Source organism: Balearica regulorum, chromosome 5 (assembly GCF_011004875.1).
Source record: "Balearica regulorum gibbericeps isolate bBalReg1 chromosome 5, bBalReg1.pri, whole genome shotgun sequence".
Classification (NCBI taxonomy): Eukaryota; Metazoa; Chordata; class Aves; order Gruiformes; family Gruidae; genus Balearica; species Balearica regulorum.
Window position 1 is genome coordinate 58,899,071 of NC_046188.1, and position 21,879 is coordinate 58,920,949.

At 40.2% G+C, this 21,879-nt stretch overlaps 1 protein-coding gene across 2 annotated transcripts in view; it reads left to right on the forward strand.

Moving 5' to 3' along the window:
- SWAP70 (switching B cell complex subunit SWAP70) overlaps nt 1-21,879 on the forward strand; it is a 41,334-nt gene that overhangs the window by 15,537 nt on the left and 3,918 nt on the right. The window contains exons 4-10 of one of the 2 annotated variants that reach the window (XM_075755150.1): nt 9,307-9,534; nt 13,069-13,215; nt 13,473-13,581; nt 14,831-15,012; nt 18,824-18,931; nt 20,498-20,664; nt 21,453-21,651. In XM_075755150.1, coding sequence (XP_075611265.1) covers nt 9,307-9,534; nt 13,069-13,215; nt 13,473-13,581; nt 14,831-15,012; nt 18,824-18,931; nt 20,498-20,664; nt 21,453-21,651 — 1,140 coding nt within the window. The remainder of the gene's footprint in view (nt 1-9,306; nt 9,535-13,068; nt 13,216-13,472; nt 13,582-14,830; nt 15,013-18,823; nt 18,932-20,497; nt 20,665-21,452; nt 21,652-21,879) is intronic. The other variant, XM_075755151.1, reaches the window with a different exon arrangement.

The window sequence follows — 21,879 nt, forward strand, 5'->3', positions numbered from 1 at the left end:
ACTCTTGCTTGAAGTGGTTGAAGGAATAATACCAGAGGTCTCTGTTTATACTTTAAGTTCATTAACAAGTATGGGCAATGCTCACATAGGTATTTTAACCCCAAAGCAAGGTTTTGGTATCTCTACAATTCTCCCCTTGGGGAAGGGCGAGGGAAGAAGCAGAAAGATCAGAACTGTAGGCATAAATAATCTCTTGTAAAACTGGATACAGAAATCCCAGGGGTTTGCAGTTCAGTGCTGGAGTACTGATTCATAAATATTTGCAAATCGTTGAACAGTAAGGGATCAATACAGTCTGATTTACATGCCACTACGACATAACTGTTGGACTCCAAGCTGTTGTGCCAAACCATAAAGTACAGATAACCCCACTTCCCTACCAAAATAAAGCGCTCGGTTTTGCCTTATTGTTCACTTTTAGTAGGAGGCTTTCACTCTGTGCAATGTTTTCTGGTTTTGCCAGACTGGTGATGACATGGCCCTACCTGGCAGGCATACATTTCAATAAGAAATGGAGCAGTCATCTTGCTTGCTTTCCTGTTTTTTTCTGTCAGTTCTGGGGGATGGGGATCATGATTACAAAAGCTAAGACAGCTCCTTTCTGTGGTGCCACATTTGGCTTGGGTAGATGGTCAGAGCCACTGATAAATGTCAAAATGGACTCAGATCCACATCTGTGGTTTGTCACTGCTCAGCATGGCTTACTCGAGGGCAGATATTTCACATCTCCGTATTTGTTGGCATGGTTAAAAGCTTCAGACCTGCCAGCTCTGGGGCGTGGGTGTTGCTCACTTGCTCCCCCTCCACCAAGCAAGCCCCTGCTTTCTGTAGCTGATGCCAGGTAATGGTAATGTGTCCATTTGCTGGCAGATGGGCTGCAGAGCTGGCTCTGAGCCCAAAAGAGGTTTTCCAGATTTCATAGCTGCTCGTTTGCTTTCCTTCCCATCCTTAATGTCCAGGGTTAACCTGCACTGCTCTTCTACTTGGAGTATGTTTAAAATTCCTAGGGTGGATCTGTGTCTGCATCTCCTTGATTATGGCAAGATTTAAATTGTGCAATACTGTTTAAAGAAAGCTTATAAAGCCTAACAGAAAGGCTGCTCTGTTCTTATCGTATACAATGCCTGTATTCACTCTAACCTTTTGCCTTAGACCACACAGGTAATGTAATCAGCTGGTGGAGGAATGCAGTCTGTTGAACGTACTCCTTTCTGGTTTGCCTTGGTCCTCCTTGGGTTCTCTGTGCTTCTGAAAAATTCCACATTTACTCACCCTTTTACTACACAAAATTCCAAAAGTAAATATGCAAAGTCTCAGTTTCAGTCAGTTTTGCTTTTTCTCTGTGAGACCTTTAATATCTACCTTTTAAGTTCTTATGTCTGGGGTTTTGTAATGTTAAATCTAAACTCCAGACTTGCAAAGCATTTTTTTTTGTACAAACTTGTAGTTGTTGTCTTAGTGCTGAGAATTTTTACCTGAAAATAATACTTTTCAATAGTGTTAAAAATTATTCTGGTACCTAGTAAAGGTATTTTTCCATTTACTTTTTATGCCTCTTGAGTTCATAATAAAGCTTGATTATATATTTAGTCTTCACCACTTTATATTGTGTCCTGTCATTTAATTACAAAATGGCTTGCACATCATGTATAAAGTGAGGAAATTTTAGCAAAGTGAAGAACAGAGAAGAGGGTGATGGAAGCATCACCGTTCTGTGATCTTTTATGTTTTGGTGAGACCAATGTGGACCTCTCATGGGTGACTGTAGCATCACAGCCAGGGAGCAAGCTTTCCTTCCCTCCCTCCCTGTTGCTTTTATCATTGGCTGAGAACATTGCAGCACACAATTGACTGCAGTTTCTGGCTTGGAGTCCTTTGTGTGGAATTGTTTCCGCTCCTCCCACCTCACAGGCTTTTGGGTTTCGGAGATTTTGTTTCCTCTTTACAAGTAACTAGGAAACTTGCCTCATACTTTCAGGTTGGAAGGGTGATCCCTTGAAAATTTTTGCATCCCATCTTGTGGATGGCAGGATTATAATAGGTCATCTTAGGTCTCCAGTGAATGTATTGATACAACTTTATGTGGCTATGAGGATGCATTCTCTTTCTCCTCCTTGGAAGTCTGATTTTCTTTTTTTTCTTTTTTTAATGAGATGAATGTTTCTGCACTCATTTGAACAATTTCATATCTGGAAAACTCTCCTGTTTGGGTGCAGTTTCACCTTCTTTACCCTGTGCTGACTAAAGATTGAGGCTGCTGTCCTTCCTTCTTGCCCGTGTTGTGTACTTTTGCACTAGTGCAGCTGTGCTAGGCCTTTCATATTAGACAGCTAATTGTGATGGGGCTGTTACCCCATCTGCAAGGTGTTAGGTCTTGATTCCCTGCCCAGGTGTTGAATGGACAGCAAATTGGGAACAGCTGCAGCTCAGCCAGAGGAGGGAAGAATGGCTACTTTGGAAAGGTTTTGGAGACACAGGCTGAGGAAAGCTTTAGAAAGAGTGAAGTGAAGAAAGCAGTTACAAAGAGGGAATTTGAAAGCAATGGAGAGGAGATACAAGGGCCAGAAGTTGCTTGTTTGGCAGAGGCCAGGCTGAAAGGCAGAGGCAGCATCTGGCCTGTGCTCCTCACCTGCCATGGAAGGAGAGATGGCAGCCCTGCACTTGAGGGAAATAAGGTTAGTAAAATCCAGCGTGGGAAAGGGCCTGGGTTAGGGGGTAGAGTTTTGAGATGTGACTTCAAGCTTGAGAGGATCCCCCTAAGTTATGGGGAGAAGTCAGGTCACAGAGAGACAGAAGCTGGTAATGGGCTTGGGCTCTGATGTAGGTTCTGCTGGTGACTGATGGGCAGCTGAGAGCAGTTAGGAGAGTTGGAAAGGAATAGAGATCCATGAATGTCTCTTTTGCAAAGGTGCTCATGTCCTAGGGAGACACAAAATGGTGTCAAATCTGAAAGCTCCCTGCCTTTTCAAGTGAGAAGTCTTGCTGTGCACGAAGTAAAACACTCCTGTGTACTGTGTGAATGCAGTATTTCAAACAGATAGACTGGAAAAAACCAATGCTGTATTTTGTTTGCTCTAGTTAAAAGTAGCCCTGATGGACAGCTTTCAGAATTAATACAATTCTTGGCTAACGACAGAATTGCATCCTAGTACGGTGGGCAGAGCTTTACCAAGCAATTATATTGCTAATGTGCCTAAAGTGGGGGCCTGGGTGGGAGCTCCTTCCCCTCCCTGCAGGCAGTCTTTTCCACTAGGTCATCTGAGATGCAGACATCCAAGTGTGTGTTTCCTTCAGCTCTCATAGGCATTATCCCTTCCATGAGAAGGGTGAAATAAAGGGAAGAGAAGTGGAGAGAACGGTATCCATAAGAGGAGAAATATTTCCACTCTATCATGAGCTTCCCTTACAACTCACCTCTTGGTTGTTACAGACTCATTTGTGTGCCTTGGTATTGTTTGACCAGACAATTTCTGTTTAATAAAAAGGTTTCCAAACACTTCCCCTTTCTTATTTCTGAACATGTGACTACAGGCCTGGGAATGCTTTATCGCCTGAAAGCTGTGGTATGTGGTTAGCTGTGTTTCTGGGCCATCCTTAATGGTGAAACTTGCAGATATGTACACTGTAAGCTACACAGTCTTTATATATTGTAATACAGAGTTCACGTAACTTGTTTTAAATGAGCCAAATGTATTTGATGTCTGTGCTTTTTAAGCCTGGCTTCTTGAGGAAAGAAGTTTTGTACAGCCATTTTTCTCTTGTCTTCTAGCCTTCAACTGTATTAACATGTAGCATTTCTAATCCCTGGAGGTGTTAAAAAAACGTTATACATGGCACTTCGGGACATGGTTTAGTAGGCGTGGTGGTGTTGGGTTGATGATTGGACTTGATGATCTTAGAGGTCTTTTCCAACCTTAATGATTCTATAATCCTCCTAGATAGGACAAAGGGGGTCTAAACCTTGTATGGCTTTCTGTGCATTTGAAAATGAGGTGGTGTTTTTTAGATCAAGGAGGTGAAAGTCTGAAGCTGTCCAGGGGTGATTCTTCTGGAGGCATTTCTTGCAGAAAAAGGTTTTTCATGACCACATTTGCTTTCTTGTTCTATATTCTAGTATCAGAAACTGATACAGTGAATGAAATACTGGGAATTGAACCTTGCCCATTCAGAAATAAAATAAAAAATTATACAACTAGAATGAAAGATGCTTGTGTGGTGTTTTAATTGACCCATGACCTCCAGAAGTTGCTGATGATGGGTAGAAAGGTGTTCAGTCACTTAATGACTTGCATCTGTTCTTCCCATTTCACTATTCTTTTCCTTGATTGCTGCAAAAAATAAGACAGTTTTCAGCTTATGCAGCGGGTTGACCTTAGGGTTTACATGTTACACTGGTTTTTAGGTTGTTCTTTATTATATTATCTAATGCTAATTTAATTTAAAAGAAAGAAGAGAATGGCTTACACTGCATAATGAATGTGGTTTTTGCAAAGTCTACTAATCTAGAGTAGTTATTGTCCATGAAGTTTAATAAATTCTAGTATGGGTTGGTTTTTTGTTGGTGGAAAGGAAGAAACAAATATTTGACTTAAAAGCTGTGTTCTGATGGGATGAAAAAAAGGAATTGATGATGACTCTGAAAGGGGATATAATTGCTTTCATGTCTCTTGCCCAGTAACTTGTGCTTCCACAGAATTTTGTACAATGTGAATGGACTTTTTACATCTGCTCTGTTAATATCACAAACCTTATTTGAATAGCATGAACCAGAATAGCCTTGTTTGCTGTGCTCTGCTGGGCATGAAGGCCTCCTTGACATTATTTTTCATTTTTCATCTTCTAAGAGGCCCACTTGTATATCAGAAAAATATGTGAAGCATCTATGATACTTCATTCCCCATGGAGGATAGTGCCAGGAATACCTGGAAAAGCAAAGCAAATAGGTTTTGAAACATGGGAAAAGAAAGTGCCCTCTGAAAGAAGGTACCAAACAGGCTGCATAGCTTATGTTAAAGAGCCTCTGTTCTTGATACTATTTTTGCTTTCTCTTGGCAAAATTCTGGCTGAAAAGTTTCTGTTGACTTGAGATGGAAGCTAGTTTTTGTACTGTGGAGCCAGTTGATCTGTACCAGCATATGTAGCGTTAGCAACCCCCTTGTGTTTTTATGTCCGTAAGGTCCAGGCAATAGCAGCAAATGTTGCTTCACATTTACTTTTCAACACTCAACTTTTTAACAACAAGAGTAGGTTATGTTTGAGCCAGTAGACTTGTCAGTTATTTGCTGAGTTGACATGTGTCTCTGTGGAGGAGGGGAAATGCTGTTTGCTCTCAGAAGTTCCTCATTTGAGCATATAATCAATGGTCTTTTCTTTGCTTGCACACTTACCAGATCCAACTTACTACTTTATATTTGCCTTGCACTGTTCCATATTTATATCCCACCCCAACAGTCACTGTTGCTATTGAGCAGATATGGTAGATAATTTTTTTTTCTGGGGGCTTTGGTTAGCTGTGTACTTATCTGAATGCAAGATAAAGTTTGATTTTTTTTTTTTTTTTTTAAAGAAATGAAATTGTAATATGCACAGGTCCTTTTTCAGTTAAGACAAGTTAATGTATTTTAAAATAATAAGATATTTTATGTACTTCAGTGGGATTTGTTGTCATGTTAGTGACTTGTAGATGGGCATTAGCAGACTTAAATGTTTAAATCTGTTCTAATAATCAAAATAAGGTAAAACGTGTACAAATTACATTAAAAGAAAGGTTATGTTGACTTATTTTTAGTGCATTACATGATAACATGTACTAGCCAAGAGTTTTGCATTGCTTCTTTTCCAGACCATTAGTTTGATATACATTTGTTCCTGTGGCTTGAGTAAAAAAGTGAAAAAATCTATTCAAGTGGGGTTTTTCTGGTTTGTATGTGTGTGTCCCTTTGTCTGTAAGTGAGTCCTAGTACTTTGACATAATTAACCAAAGGAATTTGAGAGCCGCATGCCTCAAGCAGTGTAATAGGTTGTGAAATCTTGGAACAATACATTTTAAAGTTCATTAAGTTTTAATGATTTTTTTTTTAATTACCGTATAGCATTTTGGCAGGTATATTATCTACCTAATTAAGCCTCAGTTATTTTAGCTTTCCTTTCAACCAAAGTACAGGATCGTAGTTCAGAACTGGTGCTGCTCAGACGAACTGAGCTAAGCGGCAGAATGTGTTTTGAACACAGAGAAAAAAGTTACTCCTGCATTGATGCCAGAGCTCATTTCAGCTCATCAAATTCAAGTTTTAGGAGATTTGTTTTGAAACAAGTCCACAGTGCTACTGTTCTTACGTGCTGTGAAGGGCTTTTTTGGGTGGTTGGGGTTTTTTGTTTTGTTTTGGGTTTGTTGTTTTTGTTTTTTTTTTTCTATAAAACTTGCCTAGAGTAGGAAGTAAGCTGTTTCCTGCCCTTAACTGAATGCTGAAGATTTATGGTAGTTGATGCTCAAAAGCCTTGGATTAGTATTTTAACCTAAGGATTTTGGAGAGTGAAAATCAGCAAAGCATATTTTAAAGATTTTTAAAGGATTCAGTAACTGAATTTTACAAAAATCTAGTAAAGTTATGTTGGTTGCTTGGGAGGGCATGCTAAAATTTCCTTGCTATCATGTGACTACTGACTCCAGCTATTCAGAGCTACGTATGGAACCACTGCAAAGCACAGTTGTATGACCCGTTCCAGTCAACAGTCAGGTATGAGCAACGTTGAACATCGATTGCACAGCAGAGCCCTGGCACTGCGGCACCAGGAGGCCGATGCTCTCCCTGGGGGTGCTTTCCTCAAAGGGCAGATGGGCACAGTGCAGGGCTGAAAGTCGTCTTTGCTGATTGCCATAAACATTGTACCCTGTGTTGGTTGTACTTATCTACAGTTTGAATGCCACTTTTGCAGAGGCCTCTGTTCAAATCATATCTTTGCTAGTGGGAATTGCGTGAGGAGCTAAAAATACTTAAATGCCTTACTCAGTGAAGCTGAAATGAAAAACAGGGCTCTTTACATCTTCTGTACCCACCCTGGAGATGTATTCTGTGCTTGACCAGCCTGTGTTGTCTTAAGACAGTCCTTACGAGGAGGACACGACAGCAACATCTTGGAGGGATACGCGCTTCCTGCTCATTCAGTGGAGCAGGAACTTTCCTCTAGACAGTGCAGCAGCTTTCAGTAGCTTCCCCATTTTGCATTAGCCCACATCCTACTGGAGTAGGGGCTGTGAGACTAAGAACAGTTACTGAGCTGAAATAGTGAGAAAAGCCCACCCATCTGTAGGGTGAATTCAGTGATTTACTGCTTTGCCAGATGAGTGTGTTCAGCTACACACTTGTGTGTTTCATCATAGATGTGAGGGAAAGGAAGGGATTTGCCTGTACCAGTTGCAAGAGAGAGAAGCAGCAGCCACAAAAATGAGCATGTATGCTGCATCAAAACCTTGGGGCCTGGGAGTCCTTGTGGTGAAAAAACATTTCTTTATTTCTTTGTACTCCCAAATCTCTTACATAGAGACTGCTGGGTGCTCAGAAGCCTATTAGACCAGCTGAAATGTGACTCCGAGCTGTAGCTGGAAAGTTAAATTTATTCTGTGGTGAAACATCCTCTGGTTTTCTGACCCAGGGTTTTTGTTACCTGTAGGAGAAGTTACATTGTGTTTTCAAGCAGTGCTGAGGAACAGAGGTGAACCAGAATTGGTGATTAGAAAATGAAGTCCTGGAAATCATTTGGTTTCTACGACTTTTCAATGAGGCACGTTCATGCTGTATGTACACCTTAGTAATTTTTGATAATGGGATTCAGACTGCTGAGTCAGTGTTTCCAAAACCACACCTAAAAGAGGTGCACTGAAAGTGGAGCAGACTGGCCTGAAGGACTAACCTTCAGAAGAGCAGCACATAAGGAAATCTGTGTATTTCCACATACACAGAGAGAATCTGGAAGGATCGTAGTGCTTTCCCTCCCCACCTCCTGCAGTGTGCGGTTCCCACCCTGTAGAGAACTGGGACAGCTGAGAGGAGCCTGCAGGCTTGTGAACTGACCTACCAGGAAGGGATTCTGTGCTGGCCTTGCAGTGGCTGGAGAGAAGGCCAGCCCTTGGGGGAGGTGGTGCTGCCCTGTCCCTGTGGTGGACTGGTGTAGGAGGGTGCTGCGGTGCAGAGGCACTGAGCACCCTCTCCACAGGCTTCCACCTTAGGGAGGGTGCAGGCAGCTTTACTGGCTGCCTTGGCTGGTTGCTGAAGGCAGACAGGTTTCCTGTGAAGCTGGCAAGGAAACCCAGTGAGCCATTACCCAAAATAGCAGAAGCCTGCATTAGCTTGGTCTGTCTTCAAAACTGGGTTAAATGCTGTAATTGGTATCTTGTAACTTCAGGCACAGAATCTTATAAACCTGATTTTTACTTTGTTGTGTAGAGGTCTTTGCAGAAGGACTCACCAATTATTTTGTCTAAAGAACCACTCAAAGCATTTTACACGTGCCCAAAGCTGCAAATGGACTTAGTTTAAAATACTGCAAACTAGTTTAAAGAGCAATCAGTGATGAATTTTTAAAAACAACATAAACAGATGAAGAAACGCAGCCTTCTTTCCCTCTTTTTCATTCTTGTGTTTATTTTTACTAGTGTTATTACTGTTATTACCCTGTGTATGATAATGCTTACAGAATGACGAAAGATTAAAGGAAAAGGAGAGTTTATTTTGGAAACAATAAAAGCGGATGTGAAAGACCTGTCCTTTTACTTCTCTTGATACATCTGCCAAGATTGTGTCCAGTGATGGAGTGCTTGAGAGCTAGAGAAGAGGGATCAGGTGGAGACTAAGATATGTGATCGTACCTCGGTAGTTTTTCATTTCACTGCTTGTCCAAACTGGACATTTTCTAATGTCAAACTAGACAAGCATTTTCTAATTTTTGTTTGCTTTTCATCTTATAAGAACACTTTTTGAAACTTCTTTCGTTCTGACACTTCAATCATCACTGTTTGGAAGCTGTTGCAGGGAAGGTCCCATGTGTTCTGTAGGAATTTGAAATATTAAAAGAGGCTGTCAGGTTCAATTCTCTGTTTCTTTATTATGAAGAGAGTAGCTGTGGGATGGGCTTGGCAGTTGAAAGTTCAACTAAGACAGGAGCCTAAAATCTTTTCTAATTAAACCACCAATGTTTAGGGCCTACATGTGAATGTAGGAATCTAGGAGAAGCTTAGTTTACAGCTCTGAAACACTTGATTTCTGTGCCTGCTGAAAATGATTAGTTTCTGTTTGTATTTCTGTACAGATTGAATATTTACTTAAAAAACTCACCGAAGCAATGGGAGCAGGCTGGCAGCAAGAGCAGTTTGACCATTATAAGATTGCTCTCAACACCAGTCGAGAAGGTCTTTCTGCATGGGAGCTGATTGATCTCATCGGAAGTGGGCAGTTTAGTAAAGGGATGGACCGACAGACGGTGTCCATGGCAATCAATGAAGTCTTTAATGAACTCATATTAGATGTACTCAAACAGGTAAGAACCACAGAGAACTAGTGTTTTAAAGTAGAAAAATTTATTTCATAATTAGAAAATGTTCACCTTGTACTGAAATTTCTTTACTTGATGGATAATGAGCAGGGGGAAATAAGGTAAATTACTTATAAGGGTTCTTTAATATGAGCTTATTTGTATAAAAGAGAAATCGTGCTGCTGTTGAGATTGTTGTAATTGTTGCACTATTATGAATGAGTTGCTTGTTGGGAGAGTTTGTTTTTAGAAAATAAGAGAAGTGTGCTCTGACTTGAAATACAACCTTTTTTATACAAGTATAATGCTTGTTAGCTGACAGAATAGCTGCAATGCATTGTCAGTTCTTAAACTGGTGACAACTCTTCAAACTTTTTTCTAGTTTCAGTTATGTTATAGCAAATATAAGTCGTGCTGATGATAACCTCTGTATTCAAACACGGGAGTCTGGACAAAGATATTGCTCCAGCTGAAAGGTCTGCTTCTAAGTTGCCCCACTTCACCAGGGCAAAAAGGTATAGAAGAGCTCTAGAGCTCTCTCCCTTCTTGTTCTGCTTAGCAGGCTACGTGACTGACAATTTAGTTACCTGTACTGAAACACAAGAAGTCATGCTGACCTTTATATTCTTAGCAAACTTCTGTCACCCTCCAGTTTCTTCAGATTTCCAGTGGCTGGATTATCAGTTTAGGAGTGACTTTAAAAACTGCATTTCTTTCTTGAGAAGTATAAATATCACAGGGACCTGAGGGCTCAGAGCAGAGCTTACCTAGAGAGCTATTTAAAATTGACTTTTACCTGACAGAGAATTTTTTTCATCTTTGATTTCTTGGTGAGGAGAGAAACAAAGGCTTTCTTGGCAGGCTTTCCTAAGCTGTTCTGAAGAAATCATCAGAAGGTCTTGGCACAGGAAATTCTTTCAGAATATCCACAGAACAATGCAAAAGTCTATTTTTGTTAACTACTGGTTGCCTCTTGGAGGTTAGGGCTGGACACAATACACACACACATAACCAGTTGAGGGCAAAATTAAGTCATTTTGCTGTTTAATACTATGAAAATAAAATAACCAGTGTCAGGTCAGTCCTTCCACTTGAAACTTTTGAGGAAATCAGATTTCTTTTCAGTTTTCATACTGCATTGTGTCTCTCTCTTCTCCCCCACGCCTTTTTTTTTTTTTTTTTTTTTTTAAAAAAAACTGTCTCCTTTCTTTCCTCTCTTGATGGCTGGGCCTCTTTCTCAAGGATGTCTGAGTGCCTTTGAATGGTTCCTTGACACTTAAAAATAGTTTGTGTCGAGATTTGGCCCAGCGCCTCCTGGACAGTCACCGGCCTGATGGAGAACAGAGTTCCCAGTGTAACTTAAACGTCTGGTTGGGTCACAGCTTGTACCCTTATACCTTGTTGCATCACAGAATTGTCCTGTCTATTGCAGTATGTGATTACTTCAAGGTATTAATTAATGACATATTGTATTGTAGCCAAGTGTCATATTACCCTTTTTAGTGTATGCTTATCCTGAGTCTCCGAGGCTTATGGAGGGTAGCAGTGATAATTAAATTTGTGATATTTAGTTTTCTGAAAGATGTGTTGTTCATGTGATAGTTGGTGTGAAAAGATCCCCAGGAGCTGTCAGTGGGCTCTTGGAAGGTGAGAAGTAGCTGATGCATTGAAAGAATAGGTAAAGATTTTGCAGAAATTTGAGGGGAAGATATCATTCTGATTTGACTTTGAAAGCAAATTCAGTATGTCAGGAAGGGGAGAAACACCTGGTTATGACTTAGGCTATGCAAGGCATGAAAGAGTGAAGCTGTGGGAGTCCTTCACACGCCCTTGTGACCACCCAGACTTTGGACCCAAGTACAGAGGCAGCAAACAAAGCTGTTTCTTTGTGCGTTCCTGTTCTGGAGCAAGGGGGATAGCACAGGGGAATAGGCATGGCCTTGGCTCTGGCCATGTTTAACTGGCTGGAAAAGCTGAGCACAGATAAACTGTATGTATAGGGCAGTTGTTCTTTTTTGTTTTCTTTTGTTTTTTTAAACAACAGAGCTTCTCCAACTGTCCTGAATTTTTTTTCCCCTCAGACCTGTACAGAGAGACACCTTTGACTTCACTATGCCACAGCACATTTATTTGTTTGCTTGTATCCAAAATTGCTATAGCTAAAAGCCATTACAGAAAAATGTTCCTTGGTCTCCTTTCCAACTTTTCCATCCTCTTAATCTGGAATACTTTCAGTACAGTGCTTTCTGTATGGCTTGTTCATAGCTATATTGATGTAGGTGTTTTGGTTTCATCTGTGATTAGACTTTTTTCTGAAGTTAGAAATCAGACAAAAGTAATTGGGGAATATCGCAGGTATAGCTGAAATACTGGCAAACTTTGGAACTCTAGAACTGACTAGGTTACAGCAGTGCCCCTGATAAGATCATTAAAGATCAAAGGCTTGAAAGAATGACCAATTATTATATAATTCTCTGTGCACCCTTTTCCATGAGGTGGTTTTTGAATTGCCGTAGCCACACTGGATAATGTATAACAGGGTTATTAGTATAACTGCACTTAGTATTGCTGCTTATATTTTAGATATGTTAATATTCAACAGAGGCAAACTTGGATGATTTAATCATGATACCAGCTCTATTGTCATTACAGAAGATTATAATTTTTATTCTTTTATATTCTTTATTCTTTTATATTTCTTTTTTATTCTTTGTATAAAGCTCAGTGGCAAAGTGTGGTCTTTTCCTTCTTTTGAAATAGTCTTGTTAAGGCTTTCAAGTGTTCTTCTCATATAGGAATTTGAGTGGATCGTCTTTCGAGAGAAATAAAACACTGTGAGTGAAATCTTGGCATTGTTTAACTCAAGGTACAACTCTGTTCCTTTAAGGAACATCAAGGCTTCACCAATGTTCCCATATGCCATCCAATAAAAATGCCAGGAGTATGGTTCTGTTACCAGTTTCTCTAACATACTCATTGAAGTATCCTATATGGGATCGCTTCTTCAGTGGGGCGCAGCTAAATGGGTGTGTTGGTAGGGCAGAGCCACTCCCAGGACTGGGTTGCTTCTGCTCTGTCCCTGGGAGTATTCTGTAGCAGGCTGGATTTACAGTGCGTAGATGTAGGCCCACATCTGTCACTGGGGTGTGCATCCACACGGGACTGATTTTGAATAATGGCTGTTGTTAAAGTATTACAGTCTCAGTGATGGCAAATGTCTCTGCTTAACTGAAGAAAATTAAGTAGTAAAGGTCATCAAAGAGGACTGAAGACTAGTAATAATGACTTGATATAATAATAATTATTCAGTTCTTCAGGTAACCCAGTTACTTAAAGACTGGACAGAAGAACAGTGAGTAGTTTTTCACGGGCTAACCATTAGCAGTGTGCTGGTATTAGGAATGGAAGTACGTAGGTGAAGTATTTAGGGCCTTGGGCTAACTTTTCTGTCTGCTCTACTGGGCCTCTGAGCCACATAACCAAAAGACCAGGTGGTTCAACAGAGGCTGGGCATTTCAGCTGATCTGTTGCTTTTTACAGGGCTATATGTTGAAAAAAGGTCACAAAAGGAAAAATTGGACAGAACGATGGTTTGTGCTAAAACCCAATATTATTTCCTACTACGTAAGTGAAGATTTAAAGGACAAGAAGGGAGACATCATACTGGATGGCAACTGTTGTGTAGAGGTAAAAAAAAACCAAAACACCACCAAAAACTATGAATGTCTCTTAAAGATAAGAATTAATCCTTTTTTGTGTGATTGACTCCTGATATCTTTAACAGAGCTTTTTTTACTTGGTATAAAAACAGTTCATAAACACCCTTAATAAAGGTTCTTGCTGCTCGTATTTGTAGCTCTAATAGATACCTGCATATGTGGGGCTTTACAATATAACTTAGATTTCAGTGTTTGCAAGGCTAATCCTTTTGTTACCCATTCTAGGCCTTGCCTGACAAAGATGGAAAGAAATGCCTTTTTCTCATAAAATGTCTTGACAAAAGCTTTGAGATCAGTGCCTCAGATAAAAAGAAGAAGCAGGAGTGGATTCAAGGTGAGGTTTCAAAAATCTTAGTTATGTGAAAGTTCAGGTAAGCTGAAGTCTTACAGCTGCGCTTTATTCAAATTTGAAATTCCTGGTCTTGTGATTTTCGATGTCTCCGTTTTGGACATATGAAAAAGATCTTTAAGAAACCTGAGAGTCAGGAAGAGCTAAGGATCCACATAAGAGGAATTGGTTTCTGTCATTTTGGTGCCTCAATTTAGGCAGCCATAATCAAAATGAAATAAATATTGTTGTTTGTTTCTTCTATATTGGCTGTACTTCTAGCGATGGGGAAGGGAAGGGGAATACATTGTAAATTGTTGCTTTTGGGGAGAAAGGGAAAGCTTGTTCATTTTGGCATCATAAAATGCTGGCTTTGCTTGAGGTAGTGTGGTTTGGTGAGCTGAGGATAAGGCTGGGAATTGGGTCTTCCTTTTCTATTCCCGTGGTGAAGGGACCCTCCTGTGAGACCGTCCCAGATATGTGTTGAGTGATAGTTACATGCGTCTTTCGCAGATTAAGGTAGAAGTCCTTGCACACCCACTGTTGCCAATGCCATTGAAGTATGTACAGCATTTAAATATTTGGAGCTGTGTGCTTTCATTTGCATTTCCCTCTTTACCTAAAGCATGTGTTTAATTGCACCAGTCTGATGTATGACAAATGATTACTTAGTTCCAAAAGGAGATCTTTTTTTCACAGCTGTAGTTGGTCTCTGAATATTTCCTGACTGAATGTAAGTGAATGAGAGCTACTTTCTTACTGGAGAAAGTTTTCCTTAGAGTATCAGTAAGAATAAAGGATTTAAGGTTGGTTCTAGGGAAGTTAAGTGATGTATATGTTAGATAACATCTTACTGCTTGATTAGTCACTGAATCTAGGTAGTATGAAAGGTTGAAGTGTTGGGGTTTTGGTGGGTTTTAGTTTGGGGGTTTTTTTCCAGCTAGGCGTAGGAGCGACTTGTATGTCCTTTTAGCAATCAATATTGGAATTGACATAATGCATTGGAATTGCCGAACCTTAACCTTGTGGTCCACAGCCATTACTGAAAGCCAGATGTCTTTCGCTTTTGGTTTGTGTTGACAGCTAGCCTGAGAATTAGGAGAAGCGACAACAGTTATTTCTGATTTAAAAGTACATTAAAAAACCCCAAACAACACACCACAAGTATTCATTCACTAAGGCTATTCCAAAAGTTTAGCATTTACCTTCACTGGTGTCCTCTTCCTCTCCCTTGGTCTGGCACACTCCTTTCCAGCTATACAGACCACTGTAAACCTGCTGAGAGTGGGAAGCCCTCCACCCCACAAAGAAGCACGCCAAAAACGAAAAGAATTGCGCCAGAAGCTGTTAGCTGAGCAAGAAGAGCTGGAGCGGCAGATGAAAGAACTGCAAACAGCCAACGAGAACAAGCAGAAGGAACTGGAGACTGTGCGAAAGGTGGGAGTTGGAGCTGCTAACCTTTAAGCTCAATCTCTGTGGTTGAGCTGGGCTTCCTGAAGTATGATTAGGCACCTATTCCCTGTTTGGGTGTTCAGACACATTGAGCGAACTCCTCCGGAGGAGGTGAGCTTGTGTCGGTGTCAGCCCCCAAAGCAAGTAGATCTGCTGGTTGAGCCTGCAGTAAAGCCTTCAGCATTGACTGCAGCGGTTGCTAAGGGCTGTTCAGCAGGCTTGGGGTAACTCGTGGCCCAGCTGTGTCCCCTCTACTTATAAGGGTATGGGGAAGCTAGTGTGAAAGAAAACCCCAGCTGTGAGGATGGTGTTTGGGGACTGGAGAGCCTAGTATTTTCAGTTACTTGTGGGTTTTTGGGGTTTTTTTTCTGTCAGATGAGGCTGTCAAACTTGGGGCTTCTCATCAAGATTTTCTTAGGTAGTTTTTCCAAAGTTGTTATGTGAATTGTATAGTGTGGGAACTTTTCTCTTCACACAAATGTAGTTTCCAGAGATATAAATTTAATTTATAGAGATTCCAAAGATGCAAAGCAATTTTGTGAGTATGTATAGGCATAATTTTATCAGAGTAGTTTGGAAGAGACTTACAGAGCTGAGACACATAGCAACTATTTATAAACTGTTTAAATGCATGTTCCTTGTAAATGCTGGATTGACTTCTGAAAGCCTGAGGATTGGACTAGACATCTCTGAGTATTAGCAGACAACTTGCTGAATACATTATTTTCTGTGTAGACAGTTTTTTAGTCTAAAGACTGTCAGGAGCCACTAAGGTGCCTTTGTTGTGGCTGCACACTCTTAACAGTAGATTGAACATGCTGATGGATCTTTGTACTTTGGGACAACTGGTACAGAGACTTGAATAGTGTCCAGATATACTTTCTATCTTTTCTGTTTAAAGACTTGCAAGTAGAGTTACTACGGCTTTTACTGCCGTGATACCTTTTAATGAGGAGTGTGCCTTGGAAATACCTTTGGATGCCGTCAAATGCCTCCCTCCTCCCCTGCTGCCTGGCATTTCATCTGTTGAGTCCCTGCTGCTAGAGCACTCCAGATCTTTGCTTCGTCTAAAGAGTCTTTTGTTCGCTACCTTCCTAAATTAATTTGATTTTTTTGCATTCCCATTTAGGACAAGTCTGCATCGTTGCTTGAGTTTTTTCATAAATGAGAAACACTAACTAATTTTAGCCCTCAGTTAGAAAAAAAAAAAAAAGCTTTCATGATCTTTGTGGCTATAAATAGCATGTTAAAAGTGCCAAGTCTAGAAAGCAAATAAAATTGTCCAAAATGTATCTTTTTAAAAGTCTTGCTATTAAGTCATAATTTGCGGTGAGCAGAAATTTGTCGTCTTCTAGTTAACCTTGCACTGACAGTACTGATGTGGGTATTATTCTGTTTGCCTTAAATGGGGTCTGACAGTGGAAAACCATTTTTAAATTTAATTTTAGCACCTATATTCTACCATGTGTTTGATTCAAAATGCAAAATGGTTTAAAGAATAGCCTGTGTTACCTGCAAGTTACTGGTAAATAATATACCTGTTAACAGAAAGCACAGGGCTAGATTTCAGTGTTGAGTTTACTTTATTGAGAAAAAGTTGGGGGGAATACAACATGAGAGTAACCCCAAAGGAGCAGCAGGATGTTGACAGGCTCCAGGGAGTTCTGCAGAAATCACAATGGGTAAACTAAAGAGAGTTGCGGCAAGAAGCATCTTTGCAGTGGATTGGTTTAAAATGACTTGTCAGGGAGAGTAGTTCATGTCAGAGACTAAACAACTGCACTTTGACTAAGTGGAATTAGTGGGGAGGTACTGTGTTGGAGGAACGTAAAGTGTTTGATAAGTTAGAAAACTGTTCTTCAAGGAAAAAGCTTTGTAAATGGTTCAGGAAACTGAAGTGTTCTGAAGTGTTCTAAGTGTTCTTAGAGTTAGATTTGCTCCTAATGGCAGTGAGCCACCACTTACGCAGCAGCTGCCAAAGTGCACTCTGAGACTGGTTTGCATCTTGATAGCTCCTGCAGTACAAAATTTCAGAAGAATAAGAGCCTTTGTCTAAAAGAGGGGTTTTTTTTTTCATATTTTTAAATGGAATTTTGAGGTACGCACAGTAAACAGACTGAAAGGTGAGGTTTTCTTACCAGGAGAGCATGCACAAGGCTTGTGCACCTTTTTCGTTTCAAGTTGGGGTCTTGCATGGGCTTCAGAGACTGTGTGCTAACTAACCCCTGCTGGAATGGTGTATTCCTGTTGATTCCCCCTCCCTCCCACCCCCATTTGGGACTTTTCCCTAAATTGCACAGTTGTTGCCAGTAACCTTACCTGCCAGGAACTGATGTCTTCTGACATCAATTAAGCAGGAAGTTGCTGATAAAGAGTGGACAAAAAGTGTATTTTCTTGTTGAGCTATCTGGCAAATGCCTAGCACCCACCCCTGCCTGTGACTCTGCACGTTCACCCTCGGCTCAGTATTGGCAATGTTTGTTTAATTTCAAAGCGGGGAAGGAAATCAAAAGAAAATTTCACTTAAATAGGCATCTTGGATTTGACTACAATTACATGCTTTTAAATGTTCTGGCAGAGGAGGAATACTACTTCTAAAAGACTGGCATCATTTAAGCCTTTCAAAGGAGAGCAATTCTGTACTATCTTCTACAGCTTAAAAACAAACTAGGAGCTTTTTCCTTCCCTTCTTCCCATCTATTTCAGACTAGAGTGATATCACAAGCACTTAAAGGAATGAAAGTTTTAGCTTGGCAGTTTTAATCATTTAGGCATCTCATTAGTTCATCTAAGTTGTGTGAAGGAAGGTGGTTTAAATGCAGTACCTTCCAAAAATACTGAAGATGGACATCCTGCTCTTACTGAAGGTCTGTGGAAGCAATTTCGCCAGCTTAGTGTATTATGAAAGAAGAGTGCTTGCTTTGTTTCCTCTGAAGCATCAGATAAGTTTCGTAGGAAAATTCTGTGAAAGAATTAATTTGGGTTCAGTATTGGTGAAGTTTTGGCTGGTACTTGTACACTTGTAACCTTCCACACATTCTAAAAATACATACTATTGAAATCCTGAAGAAAGGAAAAACTGTGATGACTATTTGTGAAATCACGATGCAAAAAAAAAAAAAAAGTTGTATAAGTTGCAAAAAGGGGTTAAGGCCTTAGCTGTTTCCTAGGCCTTAACTCTGACTAGGCTAATTCTCCCCCTAATTTCAAGTGATGATGATTGACTAGAAGTTTATTTCCCTTACATGGCAATTTAGGGCATGTTAAAGGGATGTGATTCACAACAGCACAATCACTTATTATAGTCAAAGTTTGCAGCACTTCTGCTTTCTCATGGCAATTTAATGCTTCTTGCTTCTATTTCTCTATGAACTTGTTTCTCTATGAACTCCGTGCATGCTGGCATGTTTTCACTGTTGGAACTCCTGTGCAGTCCTGCCTGGGATGTCATTTTCCATAATAATAGTTTTCTGTCCCATATGAAATAGAGAAGGAAATAGAGGGATTTCTATCAGTTGTGCAAAGCAGGACTCAAAGGAAACTTGGAGGAAATCTAATAATTGAGTTTTCATTGGTAAATTTAAAGTCATCTTGCAAATAATAAGATTATATTTAGAAATTGAGAATAGCCTCAGACATTAAAAAAAAAAACAAACTGGTGTCTTAATGCTTCTTGAAGGTTTCTTCCATTTTTGTTAAAAAACAAAATTATTAGATAAAATTCAATCCAAATTTTTTAGTTTTGACAAACTGGGGTTTTTTTTCCTTCTTTTCTTCCCCTGCCTCTCTTTTCCAGCAACTAGAAGCAGCAGCTGCTCGTGCTGCTGAGGAAGAGAAGAAAAGACTTCAGACTCAAGTTGAATTACAAGATCGCTTCAGTTTGGAGCTGGAGAGAGAAAAAATGGTGAGTAGTGCACGTGGGTTTTTGCTATGATTACACATAGTGAGCAATGCGTTCAGCAATGACTTCCCTCACAGGCAATCACTGAAAGGATTCTGCAGATTTGCAGGAGGCTAAAGAATGCAACTTGTGTTGCATTTATTACAGACATAGGAATAAAATATTTTTATTAGTGAATTCAAATACCAGAACAGTTTGCCTACAATTTGTATAACATTGAAAGCTTAAATATTATTGGAAAATTGGGGAAAAAAATTACTGTTTGAAAGATAAATGCAGACTGACGTTATCCTTGCCATTTTCAAAAATGGAGAACCTGAGGCCAGTACATACTATATGAATATCCAAAATGAGTACAGGTATAATCAAAATGTATTATAGGAATTTTTTTACTTGAATATATTCCTAAAACTATTGCTTTTTTTATACTGTGGGTTCTTTTCCATTTATACACATACAGACATAGAAAAATTAAAGAAATAGTGTAGCTTTACAATGCTATTTGTTACTATAATCCACACTGAGAATTTTCAAAAGAACTAATTTTCAATCTTCAAGGGCTTTGTCAGGCATAACAGGTTTTTCTGTTAGCTGGAGAAAAGAAGTAGAAATAGCCAAGTCAGTGTGATGGAACATCTCAGGACATAAATGCACACAGTGCTGCTCTATGGGCTGAGTGTGAATTCCTGAATACAATCACTTTCTGGGTCAGTGGGATTTAGGTTAGCTGAGGGAAAGCAGACTGCAGACCAGTGGAGCAGGACGTGCCATCCTATTGCACTTGACCACGAGCCTTTCTTGCTGACTTCAGCAGCTGTGCCTACCTTCTGTGAAATATGCGTTAGGTCCTGCTGAAGGCTGAGGTTTTGGTGCTTTATCCCACCTCAGTTCAAAGCCAGCTGACTGCTGTTGTCCCCAGCACAGGGAGGGGCTGAGTTGGAGGATGGCTCTGGGGCCACAGTGCCCCGGTTTCCCATTTTGGTCAGTGAAAGGAGGAGAATGAGGATCAGAGACTGGGTGACTGTGGCTATGCAGCATTCCGTCACCTTTGTTTCTTGTTACAGTTGCTCTTAGCAAAGCCAGCCTCCTTGGCTGATTTCCAACCCTTTATCAACTCTGTGCTGTCATGGTGCCGTCATCCAGGTATAAGTGTGCGCAGTACACTGCTGCCAAGGGAGGACTTGCCAAGGAAAGGAGAGGAAACTGTAATTAAACCAGTCTGACCTTTGTGTCTGGGCGCTCTACAAGCTTTCTCTTCGTTCGGTTTTGTGTGTATCTGTAAACTAAGTGGCAAGACCAAACTGACTGAAGTTAGGTTTAAACCCCTGTAAAAATCCTGTGCTGCATGAAGTAGGGCATGTAAGTAACCTGTACTATTAATTTTTTTTTTTTAAATGCTTTTAGTTACACATCTACAAATCTAGACTCAATTTTTCAGTTTTGCTCCGCAGGCAGCAGGAAAAGGTTTAGCTCTGAAAACATTATCTGAGGGAAACCTGGCAACTCCTTTTAAAACTGGAAACCCATGTTGAATGGTGGCTCATATGTGTCCTCAATTTATGCTGCTAGGTAAGACAAAAAATGGAAGAGCAGGTTGCTCAGAAATCCTCTGAACTGGAACAGTATTTACAGAGAGTACGTGAACTGGAAGAAATGTATAAGCAGCTACAGGAAGCTTTGGAGGATGAGAAACAGGCACGTCAAGATGAAGAGACTGTAAGGAAACTTCAAGCCAGGTATGGCTTTTACCTAGTAGAGATTTACTTCAATTCCCCGCTCCCCCCTGCAACAGTAACTAACGCTGCCATGCTATTACAGATTGTTTGTATCTTGGACCCATTGCTGGACAGGGGGACTAGCTTGAAGTCTAAATGCAGGATAATTTTTTTTTTTCCTTAAGCTATGAAGGCTAAAGCTGGTATTTATGATTTTTTAATATGCTTGATTAGCCCTTAGCAGTGGGAATGCTCAGCAATTTCAGAAAAGCAGATGCACTTATTTTTCTATCAGGTGTTGCATATGTCAGCACTTGAAAAACTGAGATGACTCTGTACAGACTTCTCTATTATGTATTTTATAAAGCAGTAACTGTAAATATGACTTTCTGCTGTATTGTATCACAGGTTTACATTGATAAAAGGGTTAAGTCTCCTCTTGCTCATATGGGCTTTGTTTAGCGTGGCTTGCTTCTTCATCTATTCAGTCCTCCTAAGACAATTAAGATAACTTATGCACGCTTGTTTCTTCTGTGGTTTTCAGTGTTGTGTATTTATTTGCATTATTGACTAAATTTTCTGAATAGCCTTTTGTAGCAGTCAGCCTGCTTGCGCTGCTGGCATGATTTTCAGCTTTACACTGAATACAAGCCAACAAGCAATAACTTTTTCCCTGCTTCCCAAGCTTTTTTTTTTTTTTAAAAAAAAAAAAAGAAAGAAAATAATTAGCTTGGCTCCCTTACACTTATACTTACATAATGGATACAGCTTACTTTAAAGTGCAGTTAACGTTGCAATCCCCATTGCAGATTACTGGAAGAGGAGTCAGCAAAGAGAGCTGAACTGGAAAAATGGCACTTGCAGCAGCAACAGACCATTCAGATGACAGAAGCGGAGAAGCAAGAGCTAGAAAATCAGAGAATGATAAAGGAACAGGCTCTTCAAGTTGCTATGCAGCAACTGGAACAACTTGAACTGGAAAGGAAGGAGGCCCTTGAGCAATATGAGGTGAGCTGTTCTGTTCATCCCAGTTAGCCAGGTATTCAGCAGTTTAACTGAATTTTTGAGGTTCATCAATATCATGCTTCTTTAAGGATTGGTATGGCACAAAATGTAGAATAACAGCTGAGTTATGCATTGGGGTTTTTTGGCCTAGACCAGGAGATACTTTTGAAGAGGAGGACATGTTTTAGACATGCCACCTCTTTTACTCTTTTGTCCCAATTTGCATGCAAG